The sequence below is a fragment of the Nipponia nippon genome, unplaced genomic scaffold (assembly GCF_047370975.1).
Source record: "Nipponia nippon isolate SJK-2023a ecotype South Korea unplaced genomic scaffold, ASM4737097v1 scaffold_3, whole genome shotgun sequence".
Classification (NCBI taxonomy): Eukaryota; Metazoa; Chordata; class Aves; order Pelecaniformes; family Threskiornithidae; genus Nipponia; species Nipponia nippon.
Window position 1 is genome coordinate 50,632,335 of NW_028262347.1, and position 23,456 is coordinate 50,655,790.

At 41.3% G+C, this 23,456-nt stretch overlaps 1 protein-coding gene across 2 annotated transcripts in view; it reads left to right on the forward strand.

Annotated features, from left to right (window-relative positions):
• The first annotated feature begins 20,604 nt into the window (after window positions 1-20,604).
• Window positions 20,605-23,456, forward strand: part of NUDT4 (nudix hydrolase 4) — a 30,141-nt gene continuing 27,289 nt past the window's right edge. For both annotated transcript variants that reach the window (XM_087766505.1, XM_087766506.1), the window contains exon 1: window positions 20,605-21,061. In XM_087766505.1, coding sequence (XP_087622631.1) covers window positions 20,963-21,061 — 99 coding nt within the window. In that variant the 5' untranslated portion in view covers window positions 20,605-20,962. The remainder of the gene's footprint in view (window positions 21,062-23,456) is intronic.

Below are 23,456 nucleotides of genomic sequence, written 5' to 3' on the forward strand. Positions count from 1 at the left end.
ATGGATTTGCCTCCTTTCTCGTGTACGGTTTTTCATTGGTACTCCATACAAATACAGTCGCTCTAAAGAAAGGGACGCTTACCCTTTGCTTGAGCTTATATTTTTAGAGTGTCAGTTATAAAGATACACTAAAGCAGTAGCTCCCTTTTACTTGATAATAAACATAGCCCAACAGCTGAAAAGATATATTTACAATCTTCCACCAGAATCCTCCCAACCCCTTCCTGCTAAGAAAAACAAGTGGGCCACTGCAGCATGTCCCAGAACTATTTTGGTACTGGGGGAAGTGCAAGTTCCAAAGCAGCGTGGAAAAATGCCCTGCCAGCTGCTCCCCTCTCATAGAAATGTAGGCTTAAGTGTCTTCCCTGACCAGCAGATGAAAGAACTTTCAGATAAGTTGCTTCTACATCATTAGTGCCACATCCACAGAGATTTTTAGGTGTCTAAAGGCTCAAAAGTTCAAACGAATTGCTGGAAGCTAATCAAGTATCACACCTCAGCTGACCTACAGTAACTGGCTGTGCAAGTCAACAAAAAAATGCAACGTAACTCACAGCAGCTCAGCTCCCTTCACTATGGAGTACGCTCACTCAAATTACTTGTGCCTGCCACATATTAAGAGCACAGAGCATACGGACCTACTGAGGCACAGTAACTTGTTACCTCATTCCAACTGGCTCTGCTCTGAGTAACATTTGTATTTATAAATATAAATCTGCTTTCAAAGCTCTGGCACCTGAAAAGTCATTGGTGTTTTAAATCTCACCAGTGAAGTTAGCCGAGTGCCGGACGTTTTACTACTCTGCATGCCAAGATCTTGGTTTAGCTAGGCATTTCAAGGGCCCATCTCATGCCTACTGATCACAAGCTATCAGGCCTGTGCTTTGTCTGCTGATCAACCCAATAGACAAGTGCCGCACCAAGACCAGATTAAAACACCAGGTATAACACACACTTTCACTTAGAAGCACTACCAAAGCAGACGGTGGCATCCCCCACCTTTTATGTGGCTGTCTAGAGGCTGGCATAGTCATGGAGGAAGTAAGAGACTATTCAGCTGAGGGGCTTCAAACCCAGATTCTTACATTGTTCTTGGAAGCATGAGGGCACTGGCCTTTTTAAAAGGGATTTATAATGGAGTTCATGCTTCTAAAGAAAAGTTTAAAAATGTGAACCTCCAGAGAGTCAAAACCTTGGGAAGCAAACAGAAGTCAGGTGCGTGTGGACTTTTTCTAAATCTCATGAGCTCCTGGAACCTGATTCACATACATGGCATTAATGACAATAGTAAGTGCAATAATGACAATAATAATAGCTGACACAAAGCATGCTAAAACTAGTTTAGTCTGGAGATGAAAAAGAGAGAGAAAATAGTTGCATGGTCTATATGAACTGTGTATAAACACAGCTTCTTGGTCAAGCTGAGACCAAAAGCCAGACAGACATGGTCTGGCTGCTGATGCTGCAACATTAGAGCGTCCCTGTCAAGAAAGCAGTCGTAAGATCAAGCAAGTAGTCATAAGATGCAACATCACCTCTTCCATCTTGACTGTTTTGTTTCTTCAGATTAATCCTTTTCATTAGCATTAGTATCTCCTCTTTCTTCAGAATGAGTTTCAGGCTACTTGTAAGTTGCAGTCAAAGGTAGGACTGAAGCCGACTTGCACTAGAACTCATTAGCTATAAGCAAAGTAACACTGCAGAGGCTCCAGTTACCACACAGAAGCAGGATACTGCCCAGGTTTGTACAGCTGAAGCCAAATTCAGTGCTCTTGTAACTTCAGCGCTGTTGCCGAGGCTAGCTAGATCAATATTTGCAAAGCAATACCTATACGCGTTGCTGTCACACCTTTAACTGCAATGTACACACAGTCACAGGTAGTGGTCATTAGTGCTCTGAACTCACGTAGACACCAAAATTGGCAATTTGCCTTCTCAACTATTTTGAGACACTAAATTTTTGTGAGTAGGCTCGGTTTTATTAGAAACTGTGGATCACAGTTGGAAGGACATTGCAAAGGGGTAAATGACATGACAAAACAGAGAAGCAGACCAGGAATTAAATCTATCTCAGTGCAAACTGTGCCAAACTTCCAAGACACACTGAAGACTGCTATTTCAAAATGAGGAGATGCTAGACATTTGCTGCACCACATTTTGATTGCCTAACCTAATGCTCTCATGAACTCAAATTATACTGAAATTTGATGGGAAGCAGTTAAGCCATGAGAAACTTCTATTAGTCTGCCAAGATAAATGTTCCCTTTTGATGCACACAACAGTCTTGACCTTTTTCTGAAAGCAATATATTACATCATAGCAATGTGTAATTTTAGTTTGCAGTGCAGGTACATATTTAAGGTAAACTATAACATATTATACACACATGCAGCCCCACTGAGAAATTGTTTTCAAAAAAATACTTTGGTGATCCAAGCATCCAGGAGAGAACCAAGGCTAACAAAATGCTAAAACTTAAAAATGTCTTAGAATTTGTGGGATTTTCATCCTTTACTATTTCAGCTCTGATGCTTTTATAAGCAAAAACCAAGAGGCCGTGAGGCAGATGGAGAGTGAAGATGCTACAGAATAGCACAGCCACCTTCCTATCACCTAAGCCTGAGCACACATCCCATGCAGAATGGCACTGTTGGAAGAGCTATTGTCTCTATATCACCTTTCATACATCCACATTTGTTATAATAGAAATTTGTTTTACATATATCCAGGCTTTTCCCAACAATTTTGGGTTTTTATCTGCCAATAAGCAAATTCTATCTTCAGTTTCAACCTCAGGAGAGAAGGCAAAGGCTGGGAGCTTGTGCTACAACTTCCATCTGCAAAACCTCTTGTGTGGGCTGCATCACAAGAAATTCTGCAAGGCAGATTGCAGCTCAGAAGACATTGATGGCTATGTTTGCACAATGTAGTGACAGTAGATATAAACACCGTTTGAGCATGTTTTAAATTTAATTTCAGAGCATGTGAACTGTGGGCATCCGGAACATGGGACGCAAATATCAGAGCAGAAGACCCAGAGTCAGTCCTGTCACCTCCCCTTTGCAACAACTGTGGTTCTCAATAGCCCTGCAATAAAATTGGTAGGAATTTTTTTACATCACAAAACCCCCAACCATATTACTAGTAAAGCTAATGCATTTCCCCACCCTGCTAACTAAGCTTAAATGATTAGACCACTATCACCCACCTCCAGTACAAGACTAATAAACATTGTTATAATAACACCGTACTCCACTTTACAAGCAAGATCACTGTGCCGTGTCCAGAAAAATCAGTGGATAAAAATGATCATGTACCTTTGCTACAGCTGGTTAAAAAAAATACAAAAGCATCTCATGACATAGCTACAAAATATGCTACCACACAAATTCAGGATTAAAACTTTTTCTTCTTTTTCTTTTTTTTTAAATAGGGCAGAGGGGGACATTTAGATTTAATTGCACACAAATATAAAACAAACAAAACAACCCAAGAAACAAAGAGCTTTCCAAAGTATAGAATCTTTCCCTTTCTTAAATACAAATGCAAAATGCATGCTACTGGTTGCAGAAAGGACTATCTTTTTCAGTTAAAAAGTGAGAGACAACAAACATCATGCACTGAGACATCTGTGGCTGATGCAGGAATCAAAATAAGGAGAGGCGACACACAGAAACTAAGGAGTCTTTGCTGTGGGCTACTGTCAATGGAAACCTCAACTTGACTGTCACAAAGAACAAGCTGTCGGCAAACTCATCGCTGATGGTGGTCCGAGGGCTGACTAGCGCTGTTCAAACAATGGGTAGGACCAACATGAGAATGGAAGTGGAACCCAAAATGTGCTGGTTGATCCCATCCCATTCGTGGTTCCTCCCAATAACATTGTTATGCAGCCAAGCCAGAAGTCAGACCCACATTTGCAAGTGCCCTTAGGCACCCAATTTGTATTGATTTCAATGGGAATCGGGCTCCTAAATGCATTTGTCAGTCTCAGCTTTACTGCCTTTGCACTCCAACAGCAGGGAGAAGCTTTTGTACTACACCGTTCCTGCCTCAATACCTTTTCAGGACAAGGGGTAAAATGTATGTGTGTCTTAGGCATGATTCATGTTCATTTTGCAAAGACATAAACACACAGCCAGCACAAAAAGCTATATCAAGATGTATGTTATGTATGGCTTTTAACAGTAAGTGACAGCGCTGGTTGGTTACCACTCTTATCATAACTCTTTCAGAAACTCTGACAGCACAGTCCAATATTAAGGAAATCCCTATTCTCCCTCTCTTTCCTTCTCTGAAAACTAGCTTTAAGCCTCTGCATTTGTGTTATGTTTAACAGCTATTTTATACGCAAAACGTATTTGGGTATAGTTACCCTGGCTGTCAAGCAGTTTGATTGCATCAGTTTGTAATAACACAATGGAATGTATTTAAGGTGACTCTCTTCAGCGTTATGTTCTGTTAGTGTTCAACCCCCTTTATGAGAGGAGATGATTGAAGAAAAAAAGAAAAATAGCATATGGCAGCTATTACCAAAATAAACACATACCATATCTTGTTCTGAAACCCTGCATGCTACTCAAGTTACTTTCAGAGTAAAAACAGTTTAAAAAAAAAAAAAAATCAATTCCATTTATTGCCTCCTGGGTTTTTTTTTTTTTTCCCTTTTTGCCTGGCAACAAGACATCCTTGCCGGCATTATGAAGATCTGATATTCATTAAAAAAAAAAAAAAAAAGAAAAGAAAAAAAGCAACTGTGCTAGAAATCATGAATGTCAAAGAAAATTGAGAATGCTAGCACATGCTGAGTCTTGTTCTCCAGCATATTAGCAGAAATACATTCCAAAAACAGGTTTTATCCTAAGAAACTCTGATTTGGAGTAGAAATTCTTCTTCTTATGGAAACAGAGAGAAATGTGCAAAATGATAACCAGTACTTTTATTACTTTCAATGCTTAAAGTCTTAAATGGTTTATGGACATACCACCGTAGACACCCCTTATTTTTGCATGCCACGGTGTCATCACAGATCTTCAGCGGTGACCCCTGACTGACAATTTATCTCCTTTTTATAAATGAGACATAGCTACCAGTCAGACTACCCTGCTCCCAAGGACAAAGACTCAGGAAAAAAAAAAAATCTTTCTTTCTAGGACAAGGACTTGAAAAAGTAGGACTTAAAATGTCATCTGGTCCATTCCTCTACTCCAAGGCAGGACTGTTAGGGTTTAAACTATATTTTGGCATTGTTGAGTCTGTATCTAGAATAGCCTATACCTGATGACTAGAAGATACAAGTGAAACCAAACCTTCCCAATCCCAGAAGAGGTTTCCACCCCGCAAACTAATTATGGAAAAAAAATATGAAGAGTGATACTCCAGGAGTTACACTTGAACTACATGGTTTGATCTGTGGGAGGTTATTGTAAGCTGTAGTGTTGTGCCTTGAAAGTGATGCTTTTAGTACCAAAATTCCTGAACACAGGAATGCCTAGGTCCGCAGGCCTTGCCATTGGCTTACAACAATTTGGTATACTGTAAGCACATCAGAACAGTTAACAACAGTTGTCTGACAAAACAATACAGGAATGTTGTACCAAAGTACAGTTATCATTAGATACATAAACTGACATGTCCAGCTTGCAGGTAAGCAAATATTCCTTTCTCACCAATGAATAATGGGAATGAATGTTGTTTAATGTACCAGGTGACAGAAGTGTCATCTAAGTAATTGGATGATTTGTGTTCCTCCTGAAGACAATGTGATTTTAAGCCTGCTTATGTACAATGTGTGGAATGAACTTGTTTCCCTTCTGCAGAGATTTGTATTTTTTTACTGCAACTCTACAGAATACTTCTATGTAACAAAAACGCCAGAGTATAAAAAAAAATTAAAGTTAAGCACATTTTCAGAAGCATTCTCCTGTTTAGTCATCACTAGGAACAAAATGTTGGCTCTTTGTTAAGGAGGAAATACCACAAATACCATATGCAACGAGGTTCCCAAAATGGTAGCTGGCAGCAGCAGCAAACATGCTTTCACTGATGCAAAGACCAAAATCTTAATTCAGATGGGCAACTGCAATACCATTTTTACTAGCTGCAGCTAGTATGTACCATAAAAGCATCTTTGTTCTTTTTTTTTTTTTTTGCCATTCATACTTGCATTTCCCTTTCATCATACCTGCTTTTCCTTTCTGTTTATTTTTTTTTCTTGATACTCACTCTTGTTACTTTAGTTTTCAGAAATTCTTTCTATAGTTCCACTTCACCTACTTTCAGATCAGCCTAGAACTCACTGCCTACCTGTTCTCAAACAACCGTTTTGTTCTAGAAAACAGCTGGGGCGCGGGGGAGAAAGAGAGACTGTTAACTTGCAACTATTTCAGTCCTGTTTTGCACAGCAGCAGGCAATTTGAGATGTTTCCACTGCTGGAAGGGGAGGGGGAGCACTTTTTAAAGGAAAGTTTAAAATTTTCTTCTACTATTTCAAAACAAAGTAAAAATGGTTAGTTTTACTTTACCATTGCAAATAATTGCTTAGGATGTACACAGGCCAGTCTGGCCTGGGTTACTGTTTGAAAATATTCCTTCCCAGTAAAATCAGTACCATGGCTAATGTGAGTCTACGTGATTTACGTAAGTCATTTTGCAGCTCATTTCTGCACAAGATTACCATTAAAGTCATAGAAATAATGCTACTAGATAAGACAGTGATCCTGTTGTTTCCATGAGCACTTGTAAACATTTCCTTCAAAGGAGGTTATAAGAAGCCCTGAAGTGACAAGTTCTAGAATTGTCTGCCCATATGGGAATTTTCTTTTTAATTACAGAGAATATTTTTATTTTTACATTAAATTCTCAGACTTGATTTCAGTTATTCCAGATTTCTTCGTCTGCATCCACACAGCCAGACATATTATCCAAGACAGATGTGAAAGTGTTGAGAATGGAAAACTCAATTTTACTTGAACTTTTATAAGATACCCACATTTACTTTACTATGTAAAAGCTCTTCCAAAATACATACATAGAAACAATTTGGGTAATATAAAACAGTACAAAAATGTGAGAAAACTACCATGGGCCTAATCCTCCAGTTTTCAATGATGACAATGAAAAATACAGGAATAGGACCAATTTATTTTGTAGTAGGAGGTGGGGAGGGGGAAAGTGTTACCAACTATTGAACACTTCTAGGTGCAGCAAGACACAAATTATGCTTACACAACATTTCTATCTACGTCCATTTAATTTTGTACTTACAAGTCTACTATTCCCTTAAAAATGCATACAGAAAACACTACTGCACATATTAGCACAATACTACCAAATAAATATTTTATCCAGCACCAATAAAGGATAAGTACAGCATGGTAATCAAATTATAAAGGTCATCAATATAGATAATAAGAGATGAAGGCAGAAAGTAGATCCTACTTCCAATCTCTGGACTGCACACACAATCAATAATTAGCCTGGCTAAAATTTTTAGTAGGAAGGATTAAGGCAACAGACACATACTAAGCTATACAGCTCATCAAAATGAGACGCAGAAGAAAGAAAATAATCATCTGACTACATCTGCCTTTCCCTCCCAAGCTCTGCAACATCTTTACACCATCCACTAAAAACGTATGTCTTGAAAGATCTCCTAGAGGGGAATGGACAGCATTAACACTGATCACCCACCCTCAGGATGAGCTGTAGTTATTAGCGCAGCATTGACATGGCTTTCATAGATGACACTGTATCATTCTGTACACTTTTCTACGGCAGAGTAACTGAGACATAATATCATATTTCTAGATAGTTGCTGAATATGTTTGAAGACTTAGAACCTGTGTGAAGGGAAAAAAACTTGTACATCTTTTCCAAGCTTACATTTTTATAGGAAGTGTTCAAAGATGTATGTATTTGATGTATACCATAAGGATGAATACTCATTCAGGCTATTCAGAGAAGCTGTCTGGAACTGGAGGAAGAGCAATGAAGCATTACAATAAATGAAATGTAAATAAAATGCAAATGAAACATTAAAAATATAAATCAATTAGCAGCTTCCTGTTTGGGGGGGGAGGGGTGTTTTTTTGTTGTTGTTGTTGTTGTTGCTGGTGTCTGTCGAGTACAATCAACTATGATAAAAGTTAAAGTAATCTTTGAACAGACCAGTGAAACAGGGACAATTATCCTTCTATTAGCAAGGGTATGCCTCATGTAACTTCCTTACTGCCAGGATAACCTGATCACTACAGAAAGCAGCAGGCACGAAGGAAAGAAAGGAAAAGCAGAAAGGAAACTAAGAAACACAGAATTTTTTAAAAGCAAGGTAACTCAATGTATAGTCTATGTGTTTTCTCCCAGTCCCAAACTTTTTACATATTTGTCCTGTGTGAAGTAACATTTTTTTCTTCCTTTTAAGAAATAAAGTTCCGAACTTCAACAGGAATCGGGCCACAACCAATGCCCAGCTCCCCAGGCATCCTTCCTTGCTTGCACACCTTGCTACAGGTCTGCTCTGTTCTCCACTACTCTTTTCTGTCCAGCTGTTTTGCCTCATTTTAGATTTTTGGGGGGTTAACCATCTACCTCAGCAGCCATTGCCTTCATTGCACTCTTTGCTTTGATTCTGGCCCTTGGATGAGTCTTTTCTTTACCAGCTGCAGTTCTCTCATTCTTAGCACCTCAGTGAGGACCTGCTCTTTGTTAGCACTCTGTAGGGTAATTCAAAAACCTACTACTCCTTCTAAAATTAAGTTTTTAACTTTTGTGCTTTTACAGTGACAATTCGTTCACACAAATGCTAGTTACCCCTATGCTATAGCATTCAACTGTGTTTCTCTCTGCCCTTAACAAATACGTATTGCCCCTTCTGTGTACTCAGGAAGACTCACTCATTCCCTGGCACAACCCTATAAACCTACACGCCCAGGCTGACTCCACACATTGCCTTACACATGCTGTTTCCGAGCACATTCTTTTCCCCACATTCACTTAATCACACCCTCTTCTTCCTCTAGTACTGTTCAACTTTTAAAAGCACAAATACATTACTCTCAAGGCTGGAGTTTCAAAGTTTTGTTAGATGTGAATGGTACTAAGTAAAAATGTGGAAGTTCAATGTGTTAAGAAGCTATCTTGTGGCTGCAGAAAGAAAAGGTAAAGTAGAGTGTGCATTAGTGAGCGATCTATGAAATAGAATCATCCAATGGTTCATCTGAAAAGACAAACATGAAAGAACACCCTGTCTGAGTTTGTATCATATCCACATTTAACAGGTGCTCCACAGTGTTCTCACAATGTGCTAACATTATCTGAGTAGCTGGATTCCAATCCAGCTTGTATCTTCAAGTGAAATGAGTTTAGGAGTTTTTTTCCTAGTTCATGTAAAAGAGAACTTAAAGATATGTCAGCCTTTTTTTTTTTTTTTTTTAGGACGCACTACCTTAGTTTGCAGCACACTGGCTGTACCGTAGGAGAAGACCATGATGCAAATTTGCTCCCAGCTTAGTGAGTTGTCTTGATGTACAATAAAACCTTACTTCTATTGTCAGTTTACGCTGAACTTCAGCTGTTGAGCCATATCTTTCCATTCAATTGTCTCCTAAATATTTATTTCATAAGGCGTTACTCAAAAAGAAAACACCTGAAAGGACAGTTTCTTCATATCAGTTCACATTTGAAATTGCCTTTAGTATTTTAAGTCTATTCACTGAGAAATACAATGAGGTAATGTACTACACATCAAGTTAAAGCTCCCAAGGTGGCAAATGCTCAATAGCTATAGACATGAAAGATCTCTTCAAATATCTGCCAAAACAGCAATATTATGGTTTCATCTGTAGAAGTATACATTCCCTAACATAAGCACGAATTTTACAGTACCTTTAGAAATGAGTTTACTGAAGCAGTTTCTCTGCATGAATCAAAGTGATTGTAACAGGGAAGTTGGTAAAATAACTAATCCTACCTTAAAATAAACTAACATCTCTGTATAATGCATGCACGTTATATTTAAAAACTGTTTAGGATGGTTAGCGTCAGCATGAATTTTGAAATTGTTTAGTAAAGTACTTGCACTACATGTTCATTCTTTGTATTTTAGACTTTATTATGTAAGAGGCCTGTACGTTGAGTTCAACTGAGGATAAATTGAGTGGCAGGCACTACTTCATCATTAAATGGACTGCTCCATGCTGTTGAACCAGGAAAACGTACAATTGGAGTCCACATAATACGATTAGTATGCCATTTTGCAGTGGTCTAGAATGAAATGGCCCTATGATCTCTAATACTGGGGCTATGCTTATAGATCAAACTCACAGCACTCTTACCAAGCATAATCTCTATTCTACAATTGGATCTATTCAAGGCACTTTCACATACATGAAGTCCCAAAAGACTTTACCAGACCTTTGTGAAAGTCCATCTGGCAGCAGCCTAGACATGAATATGACACAAAACTGGTATAAATGGAATAACGCTTCCCAAGGAAAAAAAAAAGAAAAGATAAAAGGAAATGTCATTGGGATAATCGGAGAAAATCAGAAAAGGAAGGAGGGGTAAAGGCTAAAAAGCACACGCTCAGCATTTATATTATGGAATTTTAACTCATGTGTTCAGTTTTCATTTATTTTACTGGACCCTGGTGCCACTTACAATGCATCTCTACCAATTATCTGGACTTATGTCAATAATTTTGGTCCTACTATCAGGGGAAAACTAGTACCAATTGCTAAGTCCAAGTATCCCGTTGCAAAATCTGGTTCCAGCCACATTCCAGGGCAAGTACCTTGACTCTAATAGATGATTTCAAAAGACATCTCACCACTTCGAACAGCGACAAATTTGCAGTTGCAAATACAACTGATCCTCTAGCATTTCCATAATCAGGATATGAATTGTGAAGCCTATGCCTTCTAACCATCTAAACTTGATTCACCCTCAGTCAAATTCTAAACACTGTTCCAAACTTAATTCAGACCACAATATCTTCATTTCTTTTAGAACTCAAAATGGCAAGATCTGTAGTAAAGCACTACCCTTGGTGGGTCATTCTTACAAGTTTCCTGCTAATACTAGCAATCCACAGGATATGTTTAATGCATGGGATCTTTAGTCTCCCCCTAGGATGAGTCTTCATTATTCAGGCAGTAGGGAGGTGTGACAAACAATGAACCACAGAAATCAGGTCCATAATTGCCATTAGGAAAAAAAACAAAACCAAAAAAACTTTTGTGACACATTTTATGTTTCCAGTATGCATTGCTATTGTCAGAATTTTCCTTCTTATACAAAGATGCTTTACCTAAAGTCTAAAAATAGTAACAGTAAGGCTCAGGAAATAATATAAAAATCAAAAGAAGCCTCATCCGTTTACAATTTTGGCCTTTTACATCCTGTGAGAAATGTTAAAACTGGCTATAAAAATAAAATAAGAAATAAGGTGTTCCCTAAACTCTTGTCTCAGAGTTGTACTTTAGTATATAATTTACATAAATGTAGCTTAAAGACCAAGATACACTGTCTTTTAAGAAATTTTACATTTTTTTTTCACCTACCCTTTGCCCACGGTGAAAATATTAAGCACTCGTTCAGAAGGATCAATTCCAATTTAATCCAAAATGTTACTCATTTATTACTCATTTATCCCAGTAAAAGCAATATTAAAATCTATATTAAATGGAAAACGAAGCTTTTAAAACCAAATTTTAGTACTGATAATATGCATAACTTGAAACTTTCTAAGTTCTCTACACTCCCACTTGATCTGTTGAGAATGAGATGGACTTAGCACCATCCCTGAAAAGTCACACACATGCTCACACAAATAAGGAAGCCTTGAGATAAAGCCGAAAACAGTATTTTAGGACCTCTTATGACAAATATAGAGCTACAATGTCATAATATAAGTCAACTAAGATTACATGAACAGTTGTATCTAATTTGGTCCATGAGATAGTTATAAAGCTTGCACAAGCACGGTGGAGGTTTGGAATTTCTTGCATTAATTATTTAATTTAATACGACAACAAATGAAGTAATATAGCAAAAGTAAAAAAAAAAAAAAAGCAGCCTTCAGATAACTGAAGAGACAATTACTATACAATGACATAGCCACAAGCTGAAGAGACATAATTAGTCTATCAATACTAGCAAGAGACAGACCAGAAAAATCCTAAAGTGATAACAAGACTTTCTTCTTCTTCCTGAGAAAGGCTTAATCACCGCAGTAGGGAACATTTTTTTCTGTGGGGGAGTCCAAAAGAGCTGGATTTGTTCCCAAATTCAGGAAATAGCGAACTTTAATAAAACAATGGACAAACTTAGCGTGGTTCAACTTTACAAGCAGTAACAATGCAAAAGGTATTCATTTACAGCATACTTACACTAAACACCACTCCCATCAATATTTTAACAGTTGTCATCAAGAGCATAGTAAAACCAGAGCCTCATTACACTGAAAGATGTGAAGCTGTTAACACACATCTCAATAAGAAGTTGCATTTCAGAATCAAACACCCCCAGGCTTTGATTTGAAATTGCCCACATTTGTTGTCTCTCAGGACATAGCTCAGTAACCATTTATTCAGCTTCTATTGGGAACGAGCAGTAGTTATGATAACATAGTAACTAATGACTGATTTACTAACTTTGGGAGGAACTCCAGGAGGAAAACTTGGTTTTATTCTGTATAACTGCATTTTTTCCATCGATCTTCCTAAAATTTGGGAGAGATGTTTTAAATTACTATTAAGAAAAACTATAGCACTAGTGAATGCGTTCTCAAGACTACCTGCATACATATACTGGACTCCTCTCATACTAGTTGTATGAGGGGAAAAAAACCCAAATCTTTACAAAAAGATAAACAGACTTATCAAAACACACAATTTAAATAATTTAAATAAATTTAAATACTTAAATAATAAATATGGATTGTGCCCTAAAGAAAAACACTCACTCAGAGCACTGGTCAGAGAAACAACTAGAAGTTTCCTTCTTGGCTCTTCCTAATTTGGAGCTTACTGGGTCTCAATGCTCCAATCACCTGTCCATTCCGATGATCTTTCTCAAGTACAAATTCCGTCTCACAGGATCAAAGTTTTCCAGAGACAGTTTGTCAAAATAAGTACAATTCCTCAGTAAAACTTCCTTTTCTAAGAAAAAAGAACTTGAAGAAGTCCTAGCTAGCTCTAATAAAATATCTGTCTTTGACTCCATCCCCCATATCAATGCCATTTTATTGTAACCATACACAGAAAACATAGTCCACCTGCTCAGAAGCTGAGCAACAGAACCCCAAGCATATGGAAATCACTAGGCTAAAATCCAGAGCCACCATAGTGATTGCCTACTGCCATCAACATGTAAGTTTACATGCAAATCTTCTGATTGCCCCCAAACTGTCCTTGCACGATTCTCTATGTGCAAAAACAAAACAGGCACACGTCTCCACCTTTGACTCCAGCAGAGCCCTTACGCACAGCTTAAATGCTACCTTCTGCTGGCCCTCTTAACGCTAGAAGGTTCAACTGTTAAATTGCAAACAGCTCTGATGCATATATTTAGTAACGGTAGCTAAACCACAATATGAAACAAAAGCACTGAAATAAAAGTGATAATACCAGGCCCCACTGTAATTTGGCTCCAAAGTTGGTAACACATTCAGTCACCATATACCTTCTTTAAAAACAGAGCAATGATCAGCTTGCATGTCTAGGTGTTTTCAAATAGCCCATAATCCATCTTACACTCTTGTAATGGGTCATAAAGATGATAATGACTAACTATGATTAAAAATTGGTGGCATGCCTATTACAAGTCTACTCCACCCATATTGACCTGTAGATCTGATGGTTTTTAACAGTTGCTTCATATAAGAAAGGTTAAGCCTGACTAAACACATCAGGGTCAAAAGCCAACATTTTGGAATAGAGCCTTCAGATGAAAACAGTGGAGAGGAACATTCAGGGTTTTTTATTGCTTTCTCTGCCACCACACCTTTGCAGTAATCACTTTTTCCAATAAGTAGGTTGAAGCCTACAACATAACAGCACTCAAAATGTTGTTCAGATATTTAGGAAATCACTGTGGTCTACTACCAAGATTTACCTTTGAAATTCAACCAGACATAAGAGTAAAATTTAATCACTGTTTACTTCTCACACCGAATTACCTTTAGTAATTATCTCAAGTATTCCTTGAACTCACAGCTACACAAAATAGCTTCCACTCCTCAAACGATAGCTTGGCCAAGCCTCCAATGCTTTTCTGCCACAAATTACTATGTTTTTCTACACAGCCAAAAAAATATGTGCATTATCAGACAAACTCTTCTACTAGATTTATATAGTGTCACATCAGAAATAGACAGGCTCAATTAGTCAGTAACCTGGCTACACAAACATACCAAAATAAACATAATAAATGACCTGTTCTATGGCCCTTGACTGCCAAGTCTAGCCAAGCAGACTTCCGTTAGATTAGGAAAGAAGATTGCTTAAATGGCAGTCTATCCTTCCATTTTTGATCCACCTGTTAATAATACAATGCAACTACCATTTTATTATTAACCTGGCTTCTAAGGGATAGGCTCTGCCAGAAAGAACTGCATGGTTTTGAGGGAAACCCACTACCATCTCTCTCCCTCACCCCATTGCTGGAAAACACACTCCACAGTAGATTTAGCCAAACAGAACACACGCCCATCTCTTGGCAACCCAGTTCACAGTCCCATTTCCTCTGTACCTTAAATTGGGACTCTGGAGCAGTTGATATTTGGTACAGGGTTGCTGCTGCTGCTATGGGAGTGATAACATCTTAACCACAGGTAGACTTCCAAAACAATTCAAGTATTTTCTCAGCTTTGCATCAGTGAAGTCCTATTTTCCCAAGAAGCCCAACTCCTCAAAACCTAGACATATTTTAACCCTATTTTATTCAGGAAACTGAATGAGGACCAACGAAGAACCCACTCATACTACTACAATCTTCATGGAGCCACACTTATAGTTTTAAATGTTTGCAGGTAAAGCAGGATTTCACTGCAGTCACTGGAAGACATAACTATCACTGAACAAGCCTAGTAACTCATATAGTCTCTCCAAACTACATCCACTTACATCAAAAATAGTCTACTACCAGAATTAACTCAAAACTTGAATAACAAGGGTATTACGGCAATGAATTCATAACTAAGGAGGAGAAAATACTAAGGACCCAATTGTGAAATGCATTGTTCACAGGAAGAATAGTTATGAACATAAAACTAAATAACAGGACATCCCACTAACAAAGCCCTATAGGCTAAAGAGCTTAAACCCAAGTTTAATATTACATAATGTCACAGAGAATCTGAAATACACAACAATGATCTTAATTGATACTTACTTATTTAATGAAGTCTGGCCAAATCCTTGGGGTTTTAGGTTGTCTCTATGATAAAGATAAAAGAATTTTGCATCAGTTAAAAAAAAATCTTCTTCAGGAACTTTTACCAAAGTTGAGTATCGTCAGTCTAGCTTTATTGTAGAAGCCCAATAAAATATGCCAAACAGTTCTGTAAAATACTGCTTTTTCTATTTTGGTAGAAGAAGTTCAATTAAGCAAATCCAAACCAATCACAATTCACTGAACCCATAAAAGCACACAAAAGCATACAATACTCTTTATATATAAAAATAAATGTGCTCAGATGTTTACATTCAAATAAACATAGCTGTATTTAATTGATCTCCCCCTTTTCATTCACTAGCGACTATTATTTATTCCCATTTGTAAGCATTTAATGCAAAACCCTGTCTTTACTGGGAGGGTCACTCTTACCAGGCATCAAAGCAACGCTAACTATACTTTTTCATAAAAGGCAAGATGATAAAGCTGGATTGGCAGACACTAATAGTGTAATTGCATACAGTTCACACAAGTTGCTCAACGATAACAAACCAAAGGAAAAGATATTTGTTGGCAGCTGTAGCGGTGCTCTAGATTCACCTGAAAATAAGGGAGCCCTGTGGATGGGGAATGCAACCCTTACCATAGTGAGCATGCACGTGTATTCTCTTTAAAGTGCATTTTACAACAGATTCAGGTGAAGATCTGGCTCTGAGAACAAGGACAATGTGGGACTCGCTACATAAAAGCTGCTTTATGCAGAAGCATGATTGAGAAATAAATGTGTTCCATTTTTTAAAGTTCTCCCTGTTCAGTGTTTACCAGAAGAGAGTGTGTACATGATTTGGCAAGCTTTTTGCATATTTTTTGGCACTTAAAAGTATTTTAAGACTAATGTTGGCATTTTCATAACTGCTAAATCATTAGAAAGATGACATTTTAAGTTTGCAGGGAAGTTAGCTTGGCACTGCTCTCTTTTGCTTCCTTATAGTTAACCACAGAGTAGTATAAAATCTCAGAAGAATCACTAGTCCCTCCTATTGTACTATCTGGGGGGAGTAAATCACCTTAAAGAAGAACTAACCTGATGAACACTTGCCCTTTCCATATACCAAAACTTCTTATATTGAAATACATTTAAGATTCTTTTCCAGGTTTGGGAAAGGTGCTAACCAGTCTGGTTGTCAGGTTAACCTTCCCAACCTCAACGCTACAGTTACTCTAAGTTCTGCTGAAATCATGACTGAGCCTGGAGCTGCAGGCAGCCTTTCACCGGGCTACAAGGCAGCTGAATGAGGATTTAATGTTCCAAAAGCCCACACAATGCAGCACTAGAGGGATGCATTCTCAATACACTGTTTGGTCCAGAACTTTTAGATTTTTGTGCTGGTTTAACAGCTGAATAACAAAGAAATGTCATAACTATGATAGAACAAATGATCATCTAGAATGATAACTAAAGACACTGGTTTCCCTAATATAAAGTAAGTAATTTGACATGCTATTTGCAGAGGTGACAAGGCGGGGGGGGCACATCTAAGTATCTATTTCTCTTCAGAGCAAATGTTAAGCAGAGGACTGAAAGTACCTCCAAAGCAAATATTTCATTTTTATTAACCATAATAAACTAAGAGTAGAAAAGAAAGTTACATAAAACTTGCCAGAATATAGTTATTGAACACTACAGTTTCTAATCTCAGCCATAAATGTAGGTCAAGGGAACTGGAAAATCTAATTGCTCTGTAAATTTTTAAACCTGCTACTTTCTTCTCAAGGAAAAGAAAATTGTTCCCTTGCATTTAAGCAGACTTCACTCAAAGTGTAACTACAGTTAGGTAGAAAGCTATTTTTGTCTGAACGTAAAGGTTTTTGAACTTCCTTTAAAGCCTCTTTGCAACCTGCATTGTTTACTCAGCTCTCGTACTCAAGGTGTCATCAGTTACTTCACAATTACTATTGCTGTAGTGCAAAATCCAGAGACACTCTTCACAAAAACAAACAAAAAACCCCACCGCTGAATAAAATAGACCTTTGGTACCATACTGTAGCAGTTCCTTTCAGTAATATATCCCATGCAATCATAATTTCATACCCAGCATTCATACACTGCATTAACAAAATAGGAAGCAACGCATCATTACAGAACTACTGTGAATATTAATATGCGATAGCATTGTAAATGTTAATTATTTACTGATGATTTGACTGTTTCACATACAGTTGTTGCTGACTTCTGCATATAGGCAGACCACTTACTTACCACATAACTTACTTACAAGGCCAAATACTTAAAAAAAAATACAAAAACCTTGAAGATTCAAGCCTCTTGATGATTCTAAAAACCAAGGGCCATTTAAGAATCACACCTCCAAACAAAACAAAAATCATTTTAGGCATTTAAGATTAATTCCTAGCACAATGAATCTCAACTTTTCTCAAAAAAAAAAAAAAAAAAAAAAGGCAAGCAGCACCTCTCAAAACAAAATCTCTCAAGGTCCAAAAACCAAAACATCCTACTGCTGCTCTTTTTAGGATTCATGTCATTATTTTTAAATATTTTTCCATATTCACAAAGTTGGGTTTCTTTTAGTTTGTAAAATAAAAGCCTAATTACATATAGGCAGAAGTTGGGGCTTTCACGAAAACAAAAGACAGCCCCAATGAATTTGCAAATCATTGCAGTTGTTACTGCGTCCGAGGATACGTGGACTAGGAAACGTAACGATGGCCAGCCTACTGACTGGCCCATCTCGCAGAGCTCTCTCTTCCAGGTCTTACCTCTGTGATACGTGACAAAGAAACCATCGAGTTTCACAACAGAGATAGGATTTGTGTGTTGTGTTCTGATTTGGCAGTCAAATGTTTTGTTTGTTTTTTGGGGGTGGGAGGGCTGAGTTGTACAGAAGTGGAAAACCTGGCCTGAGCTCATCTGATCTTTGGACACTGTTCTTGTTAAGTATAAATCCTACTTTTGAACTTCCTCCAATTGCATGAGAGGTGAAGCCTCCCAAACAAACAAAAAAGAAAGATAATTCAGAAAGAGCCATATTGAAGACTTAAAACGTGTTTGTCTTAAAAGGTAAACCCTGAAACAGTAGCTCAAGGAACAACCCAAAGCAAAATGAGTTCTAATGGCAAAATTTTCTTTTTTGCTATATGCATTACATGAATGCACATCCATGCTGTTTGTAAAGATGTACCTTTAAAACTACATGGGAATACGGCAAAGGTGGCAAGGTCAAGCACGTAAAATTTAAGAAATGTTGGTGCAATGGCTAACTGTGCAATCTTAATTTGTAGGCCTTGAGTTTCATTACACCATACCATACTCTATTTTCTGTATGATAGACAAGTTTATGAATACAAGCATCAAAAACATGTTTTTATTCCTCAGCATTCTCGAAAGTTTCAGATCTCAACCCTTTAAACTTTGAACTAAAAATTTCAGATACTGATTGGGTATTGGTTCTTCCCTCACAAAAAAAGAATTTATTCTGACTAGGGATCCATTAAAAGCCTACTAAAATTGTATGTGGCCTGAAGCCTGACTGGTGACAGGTAGTAATAAAGGAGACCTGGATCTGCACTGAATGAGGAGAAAAAGAAGAAATCTAATCTGCCAGTCCATTTGCTAAGTGGCAAAAGTGTTAGGGGCCGCCTTAAGAAAAATATGCTTATACAAGTAATCAAAGCGTAAAAGCAAATTGAGTTTGGAGTTTCTTAATCTTTGGCTGTACGACTTTACAGCTTATTATAACTTTAACAAAGTAATATAATTCAATACAATTGTGCTTTCCCTCCTTTAGCTTCCATGGTTTTCAAGTGTGATATTGCACTGACTCATTGCACTCGGTTCACGCTCTGAAAAACAGAAGGTCCAAATTTCACCGAGAACCAGAGTAACCAGTGATTACAAACCAATCTCCTTTCAATACATGCCACAAAAAGCATATAAAAAGTCTGACTTGTTACATATCAATAAAATTGTTAAAAAATAAAAATCATAGGATGAAAAAAAAAGGTGTTCTGGAACAAGAAACAAGCAGGATAGAAGTTTAGAGCACAATGGTCCACTCCAAAAGCACAAAGGAGCCTACTGAACATCAGTAAGATCCGGATGAAGGAAAAAGTTTATGAAACAGTTTGGATGAGTGACTTCTACAAGTAGAGGTATATTAGCACACACTACCTTCTGTATGCCAACACAACTAAGCCATCTTTCATGCACGAGCATTAAGTGCTGTGATGGCTACTTGCAATCGACAGCAATCCAGGGGCATTGAAAACAGCAGCATTGCCTTGTTTTGCTCTTGGGTTGCGTTTTGCGGCATTTTTTTTTTCCATGATCATGAAAACACCAGGGCTTTCACCTTACCAGATGACCTTTTCCTGGCCCGTTGGCAGCATTAGGAAGGCTTTCTGCCCATCTTCAGCTCCTAGATGTTATTATATAAACAAACAAACAAAAAAAATAGCATGGGCTGCCTGGTTTCCCAGCCTGCACACACCAGTATCTTCTAAATACGAGTTATTTCGAAAGGGGTTTAACTCAGGTTGGCAGTCCTACTACTCGTACTAGGGCCACGTGCAGCCTGCACCTACCGGGCCTCGCAGCAGGGGAAGCCGCCCCGCCTCGCACACCTACGCCGGGCTCCCTGCCACGGAGGCTGCCAACAGGGACCGCAGCCCTTCCGCGCTCCGACAGCCGGGCTGGACAAAGGCCCACCGCCGCTGGAGCGGCGCCTGCCGTAGCCCTGCGCACCCGGAGGGAGGGAGGGACCGCCCGCGACCGGGCGCCGCTGGCGGCAGGCCCGCTCCCGCCCCACGGGGACACCAGGTCGCACAAGACCGTGAGGCAGCCCTGCCCCACCACGCCCGGCCCGGGTTCGGCGGGGCGACCGCAGCCGGTGGGACACCAGGGACGGGCCCCGAGCCGCCGCCCGGGCCGGTTCCTGTCAGCCCGCGGCGCTGTGCGGGAGGGCGGGCGAGCAGGAGCAGCTTCGCCCCGCCTCACACCAGGGCCCGCTCCCCTCAAGGGCCGGCGCATCCCGCGGCCCCCACCCTCAGCAGGGCCCCGCCGGTGACTAAGCACGCCCGCCGCCGCGCCGTGACCGGCCCTTTACCTCCCCTCCCGGGCCCCGCCCGCCGCCTCTCCCCGCCTCTCCCTCCCCCCCCGCCCGCCCGTTGCCGCGCCCGGCGCCTGCGCGGTGCGGCGCGGCGCGCGCGGGCGCAGGAATGTGCGTTACGGTTAAATAGTGGGCGCAGGGGCGGCCGCCGCGGCGCTCGGGGCGGCGGCTCAGGGGTGAGCCGGGCCGGGCCGAGCCGAGCCGAGCCGAGCCGAGCCGAGCGGGGCAGCGAGGGAGCCTCCATGGCGCGGCGCGGCTGCTGGGGCGGTGGCAGCGGCGCGGCGCTGCTGTGACAGGAGCTTGGCAGCTGGGACCGGCCTTCCTCCTGCCCCACTCCCGAGCCGGGGGCCCGCGCCGGCGTCCCGGGGGCGCGGCGGCGCTCGGAGAGCGGAGCCGTGGCGGCGGCGGCGGCCGGGGGCAGCCGGCGTGTCACCGCCTCTATGATGAAATTTAAGCCGAACCAGACGCGGACGTACGACCGGGAGGGCTACAAGAAGCGGGCGGCGTGCCTCTGCTTCCGCAGCGAGCGGGAGGACGAGGTGAGCCCGCCGGGCCGCCGCGCACGTGGGGCGGGGGGCGCCCGGCCCGGCCCAGGCGGGGCTCCCCTCCCGCCGTCACCCGCTGGGCCCGCCGCTGCCGCCTCCCTTTGTCGGGCCGGGGGGCGCCGGCCCCTCCCGGGGGACGCCCGCAGAGTCGAGTCGTGCCGGGGCTCTTCATCCCCCGAGCCGGGGGAGGGGGCCGTGCCGCGGCGCTGTGCGGGCTCCCCGGCCCGCAGCTCTGCGCTGGGAGCCGGGCCGGCGGCGGGCGCCCCCCCCCCGCCGAGCCGAGCCGTGCCGTGCCATTCCGGGCCGGGCCGTGCCGACCGCGGGGGCGGGGCGGGCGCGGCGGCTCCGCGGCTCGTCGCGCCTCTCGCCCACCATCTTGGGGCGGTGCGGCGGGGCGCGAGCCCACGTGCGCGGCGCCCTCCTTTGTGCGCGGCGGCGGGCGGCGCCCCTCGGGCGGGGGAGGGAGCTCCCGGGGCGGGACCGGGACCGGGCACCGGCTGAAACCCCCTGGTTGTCCTTTGTGTGGGCAGGGGGATGGCTAAGGTGTAATGGCGCATTGAGGGCAGGGCTGGTGTTGCCCTTAAGACGAACCGAACCCCCTGCCATACTCCGGGGGGGGGGGGGGGGGGGGAATCTTGTTTTTGGAAAAGCGGCGCCTTGGTCGCCGTCTCTCACCAAGAGAGTAAAACGGTGCTTAAAAATATTTTGTCAAGGAGCTCGGGGGCGAGAGGGGGAGTGTTGCGGTTTTGGTTGTTGAGGGTAGCGCTCAGCCAGGGTTTTATGTTGCAGCAGAACCGGGAGGTGGCAACAAAGTTGTCCTGTATTCCTAGCCAAGGTCAATTGCACTGGCCGTTATCTGGAAACTTTGCTGATGGTTTCATTGCACAATGCATTTATAGGCTGTTTCAGGCTGGAAGCATACCCTTTCCTGATTGTCGTTTTCATTTTCTTGTTTAATAGCTATAAAATAACTACAAAGGTTAGGGCTTGGGGTTTTCCCCCCCCCTTCATCTCTATGCTGGAAGAGGCTAGTGTCCTATCCAAGATGCCAATATGGCAAATTTCTTGCTTAAGCATCTACTAAGCAATACAATGCACCAGGGAGGGGCCTCATGTCAAAATACAGACCCTTGGGTTTAGGCAAAAATTTTGTATGGTGTTCTGGTACGTACCATTCCCTGTGTGGTATAAATACAGTCTTGGGACCGTGCTGATCATCTTTTCCTAATATTATAGAGGAGAAAGGTGCCCAGCTGGAATCTTGCTAGTTCTTGCTATTGGTCTAGCTTTTCTTTGGTTTCAGCAGCACCTCTGATACTCTGGCATGCTTCCCCATTTATGTGTCTTTTGGTATTTATTTTTGGATGCTACTCCAGCACAGACTTGTTTGGAGTTCAAACACCTGGACAGCTTTCTTGCCCCAATTGTAGTTGGAAATTCATGGCTGGGGTCACCTTTGTCAGTAATTTCCATTCATTCTTCATTTTCTGCTGCGACTTCTTATATTCTCTTTCAGTCTTGCATCCAAATGAGACCACTGGCAGCTTCAAAAAATTGTTTGTGCATAAGAATACCCTCTGAGGTTAAGGATGGTAGTAGCAGCTTTCCTGAGCTGTGTAAGAAGAGTGGGTGCTGATACTTGTTGCACTGGAGCGCTTTGTGGTATTGCAGATGGAGCACCTGTGTGGCTGGCATGAGGCTGGCCTTTGGCATTCTGCAAGTAGACACGCTTGAGGGTGAAATGCATGGGATAACACCAGGTCAGATTTGGGACATAGATTAAGCGTGTGGCAACAGTTCAAATCGCTTTCTGGTAAGTTATTCCCAGAAAAGCAATGGCAGCATCTTTAACTTGCTTTAGCTGTTTCCCAAGTGCCAGCTCCATCTGTATCAATACAGAACCTATTCCTTAGAAGTTTGATGCCTGACTACTGTTTGTGATTAATTTGTGTCACCAGCCACGTTCCCCGAATTGGCTGGATGAGGCTTGCTTCTGTTGTTCTTGAACGCTGTTGTCTTAATACATTTCCATGTAGGTCTACTTCAAACTGCGTGTAAATGTCTTCAACGCTTCCTTTCCGATTCTCTAGAGATTGTACCATTGATTTGCAGCTGACCTACATCTCCAGGGATCTTTAAGTGCAGGGTAGCTCCTTCTGTGAAGGAGCACAAAGGTAGTACCTGGGTGACTGGAGGGAGAAGAGGGGAACAGCAGGCTCTTGTAGAATCTATTGGGGGGGCGGAAATAGCTTTCACAGTTATTTTAACGTACAGGGTTACTACCCTGTAAGCAGAGAGTTGCTAGACATTGGAGGAGAGACAATAGGACAGACAACTGGAAGCAATCTTCAGTAATACATTTCTTTTTAGGAATCTTAAAGCAAGAAAT